Source organism: Chenopodium quinoa, unplaced genomic scaffold, assembly GCF_001683475.1.
Source record: "Chenopodium quinoa cultivar QQ74 unplaced genomic scaffold, ASM168347v1, whole genome shotgun sequence".
In the NCBI taxonomy this organism is placed as follows: Eukaryota; Viridiplantae; Streptophyta; class Magnoliopsida; order Caryophyllales; family Amaranthaceae; genus Chenopodium; species Chenopodium quinoa.
The window spans coordinates 5,401,056-5,405,506 of NW_018742309.1; the positions used below are offsets into that span (position 1 = coordinate 5,401,056).

At 37.6% G+C, this 4,451-nt stretch overlaps 1 protein-coding gene across 1 annotated transcript; it reads left to right on the forward strand.

Annotated features, from left to right (window-relative positions):
* The first annotated feature begins 1,913 nt into the window (after positions 1 to 1,913).
* LOC110687382 (syntaxin-125-like) lies at positions 1,914 to 3,467 on the forward strand. The gene is made up of 2 exons (XM_021864030.1): positions 1,914 to 2,392; positions 2,567 to 3,467. The coding sequence occupies exons 1-2, from the start codon at positions 1,914 to 1,916 to the stop codon at positions 3,000 to 3,002; spliced, it is 915 nt and encodes a 304-aa protein (XP_021719722.1). The 3' UTR covers positions 3,003 to 3,467.
* Positions 3,468 to 4,451: the final 984 nt, after the last annotated feature.

Consider the following 4,451-nt stretch of genomic DNA (forward strand, 5'->3'; position numbering starts at 1 on the left):
GTTTTTCCAATTTGAGTTCTAAACGTAAACTATTGACAAAAATGGTTGCGTGGCAAAACTATTTACCAAACTAAGCTTCCAGGGTAAATCGCTGTCTCGGACAGTGTTTTTCCCCTGGTTTTTTTTTAAAAAAAAATTCAACTGGTAAACGCTGTCCCAGACAGCGTTTTACCTTCTGTATTTTTTTAAATTCAGTAGGGCATAAAACGCTGTCTCGGACAGCGTTTTACCGTGGGTTTTTTTAAAAAAAATTCAATGGGTAAAACGCTGTCCGGGACAGCGTTTTATGCCCTGTTTTTTTTTTTAAATGAAACGCTGTCCGCGACAGCGTTTCATGGCCATATATCAGCATGTTCACTTCAGCAGAATGCGCAAGAACTCAACCTCAACCTCAACGCTTTCCCTCCTCCCTCTCACACTAAACCACGACCGTACTCAAACACTCACTATCAGAGCGGCCGTGGGTTGACCCGGTGCTGCAATCGGAGGCATACACGAGCACATACGCGCCGCAATTCTGGCCAATCCCTTGCGAGACAACCTGGACGCCCTATAACGGTCCCAGAATCATTCCCGACGGGAGCATGTTGCGTGGAATAGGGCGACCAAGGTCAAAGCGCATACGTAATGAAATGGATGAGACTAACCGGCCCGCGAGCAAATGTAGTCGTTGTCACGTTCAGGGCCATAACCGGGCAACGTGTCCATCGAGACCCTCAGAGGACCCATGACTGTTAACTGAAATTCGTTGTAATCGTAGATGGAGGAATTATTTTGTAATAGAAAATTTTGATTTAATAACATTTGGAACATTTTGATTTAATAACATTTGGAACATTTGATCGTTAACATTTTGGTTAATTGTTAATGCGTTAACTCTGTTGGGATTTGTTAAATTGCATGTGAATAGATACGATGGACGGTGAAGATCGTACGCATGCAAGCTGTTTGCTGAAGCTTGTTTTCTGCCTGGATGCTGGTTGCTGTTTCCAGCAGAAAAGCGCTGTCTGAGACAGCGCTTTATGTTCAAGCATAAAGCGCTGTCTGAGACAGCGTTTTATGTTCAAGCATAAAGCGTTGTCTGAGACAGCGCTTTATGTTGAACATATAAAATAGTTGTAGTTGAATTTTTTTTTTAAAAAAAACCAGGGGTAAAACGCTGTCCGAGACAGCGATTTACCCTGGAAGCTTAGTTTGGTAAATAGTTTTGCCACGCAACCATTTTTGTCATTAGTTTACGTTTAGAGCTCAAATTGGAAAAACGTTCTTTTTTCTCTCTCTCTTTTTTTTTCAACTTGTGCTAGTACTATTTTTTGTTCACCTCATTTTTGTTTATCTAATACTCGTATGAGAAAGTCTTTGGCAAACAGCACACCAATAAAATAATATTATCCTCCAAAAAAAGCAAAAAGAATTTAATAATTTCTCAACTATTATGCTGGCAAAACGGGAACGAGGTATGTTTTTTTGGGGGAAATTTACCGCCATAAATGTGTGAATGTCATATGTTTGGCAATACGATTATCACTTCATAATTCTAATTAAGCAGCCTAATTAAGGAATGTAACATTTTAAACCACCCTTTGTTCCGATGGGATGAATTTTGTATGGCCCTAAATACCTACGAACTACAATCGTCAATAGTTTTTACCTTCTTCTTACCCCAATACCCCAAAAAGAAGCAAACATTTTAACAAACTTTCTCCATTTTTTAACTTTGGTGATTAATTTTTCTTTACACAGATTTTTTTTCTCTTCATATGGTGAAGAGGCTAATTGTAAATTTTCAATTATGGTTCGTTTTCACCATATTCAATCATTAGGAAGAAGAAAATATATATTGTTTTCTAACAAAAGAATTGTAACATAATAGTGTTGGCTAGGATAGTATTAACTAGGATATATAAGCGAAAATGAATGACCTATTTTCAAACTCGTTTAAGAAGCACTCAGAATTTGATCAACAAGGTTTCAAATACGATGTGGAATCCGGTACAGGAGGTATGAACCTTGACAAGTTCTTCGACGATGTGGAGAGGGTAAAGGAAGACATGAGGGAGGTGGAGAGGCTTTACAAGAGGCTCCAAGACTCGAACGAAGAAAGTAGGGTTGTCCACAATGCCAAGACCATGAAGGAGATTCGTGCACGGATGGACTCAGATGTGGCTTTAGTACTTAAAAAGGTGAAGATCGTCAAGGGTAAACTTGAAGCCCTAAACAAATCTAATGCACAAGCTCGTAACGTGCCTGGTTGTGGACCGGGTTCCTCAGCTGATAGGACCCGAACATCGGTGGTAAGCGGCCTAGGGAAGAAGCTTAAGGATATGATGGATAACTTTCAAGCCCTAAGAGGGAAAATGCAATCTGAGTACAAAGAAACTATGGAAAGAAGGTACAAGTAGTAAACTAAAAATTAAACTATCATTCTTATAAAATGCACAAACTTGTAATAATTATATTCATAAAGCATGTGGTCAAATTTAATATATGAATATTAAAAATTAAAATTACTTCAATTTTAAGGAAACCGAGAAAGTAAAATATTAATGTATTCATCTTCTCTTAGGTACTTTACTATAACCGGAGAGAAGGCAGATGAGAAAATGATTGAGAACCTAATCGAGAGTGGAGAGAGTGAAAACTTCCTCCAAAAGGCAATACAAGATCAAGGGAGAGGGCAGATACTAGACACAATATCGGAGCTCCAAGAAAGGCATGATGCTGTGAAGGAGATTGAAAAGAATTTGATTGAACTTCACCAAGTCTTTCTTGACATGGCTACTTTAGTTGAGGCTCAGGGACAACAACTTAATAACATCGAGAGCCACGTTGCTCATGCAAGCTCCTTCGTGAGGCGTGGAACTGATGAACTTGTGGAGGCAAGAGAACAACAAAAGAGCTCAAGGAAGTGGTACTGCATTGCCATTGTGGCTGGGATTGTGCTTATATTTGTCCTTGTTTTTCCTTTGTTTATCAATGTTATTTTGCCTCATTTAGTTTAATAAAGGAAGATGGGAAGTAAGGGACAAATTTAAGGAAAGCAAAAAGGCACAAACTACTAGATTTTGTACATCAATTCTTAGGGATGAACATTTTTGGATCGTTACCTTGTTAAGTTGGTAGTGATGAGTTTCAAAATTTTAAGTTTGTTACAAAATTTAGAATGACATTTCATGTATGATATACACAATTGTACTTTTATCTTTCTAGGGTAGTTCAAAACTATAAGATGTTTATAATTGATCTTGAAAGTTATGTATACCTTGTATATCATAACCTCTTGTATATAAGCTATAAATCGATTTCATTTTATATGAGCTTTTTTGACATCGAGGAAAGTGTTATGACAGATGAAAGAATGATAGATGAAAAACAACAAAAACACACTATGTATCTAAAGGAACATAGAATCAAATACTCGTAGCTAATAACAATGTAACACTCCCATAATGAGTCATTTACAAGGGAAAAACAATTCAAGACCCTAACAGAAAGGAAAAAACAACCTCACCAAATACAATTAACAGCAAGACTCGTTGATTGAAAAGGAAGAAAGAGAATGTCCTAATAAAAATTCAACACAAAATTTCAACTAAATATGATGTTCAAATTAGGTGATGATAATTTGTACTCCATTGATGTAATAATTTCTTTTAGATACAATGTAGTTCTAAGGCTTCAGAATTTTGCAACTTAGGGTTTTCGAATTAAATAGCTTTATTCTGAATTCGACCTTATTTGAGTTTGAGTTTGGTTTTGGTATAATCTAGAGGTGATCATTGGACGGGTCAGGCCGAGGTCAAAAAAAGTAGCCCATTCCTCGGGCTGGGCCGGGCCAAACTTCGGCCGGAAAATATGTGCCCAAACTAGCCGGGTCGTTCGGGCCGGACAAAAAAAAAAACAACTAAAGTTGCATAAAATCGCTTTCCCAAGCCGCCCAATATTTTTTTTTTAAATCGGGCCAGGCCAGGCCAAAAAATTCATCCCAAAATCGGGTCGGGCTCAATTTATCAGGTTTAGTATAATCTATATATACTGTATATTAAAAGGCGTTTCGAATCAAGTCAACATGCCACGTGGTACTCTCCAAAGCGTTTCGAATCAAGTCTACATGCCACGTAGCACTATCCCGTGCGACTTTCTTTAACATTATTATTATTATTATATATTAAAAGGCGTTCCTAAATTTGTGTATGTGTCACGTGTAATCCACCAATAGTATCACTCCCCATCATCATTCAACAACCTTTAGCATCAGGAATTCGACGTTCCTAACAACTTCTATGTGCCACGTAGGCCCCTCAATACGCCACGTCACATACTCAATTTCTCAATACACTACGTCACTAACTCAATTCTTCAATATGCCATGTCACCCACGCAACCAATAATACTCCATTTTATTTTAACTAAATTTTAAAAAAAAATGGACGAGAAGGTTTGAACACTCA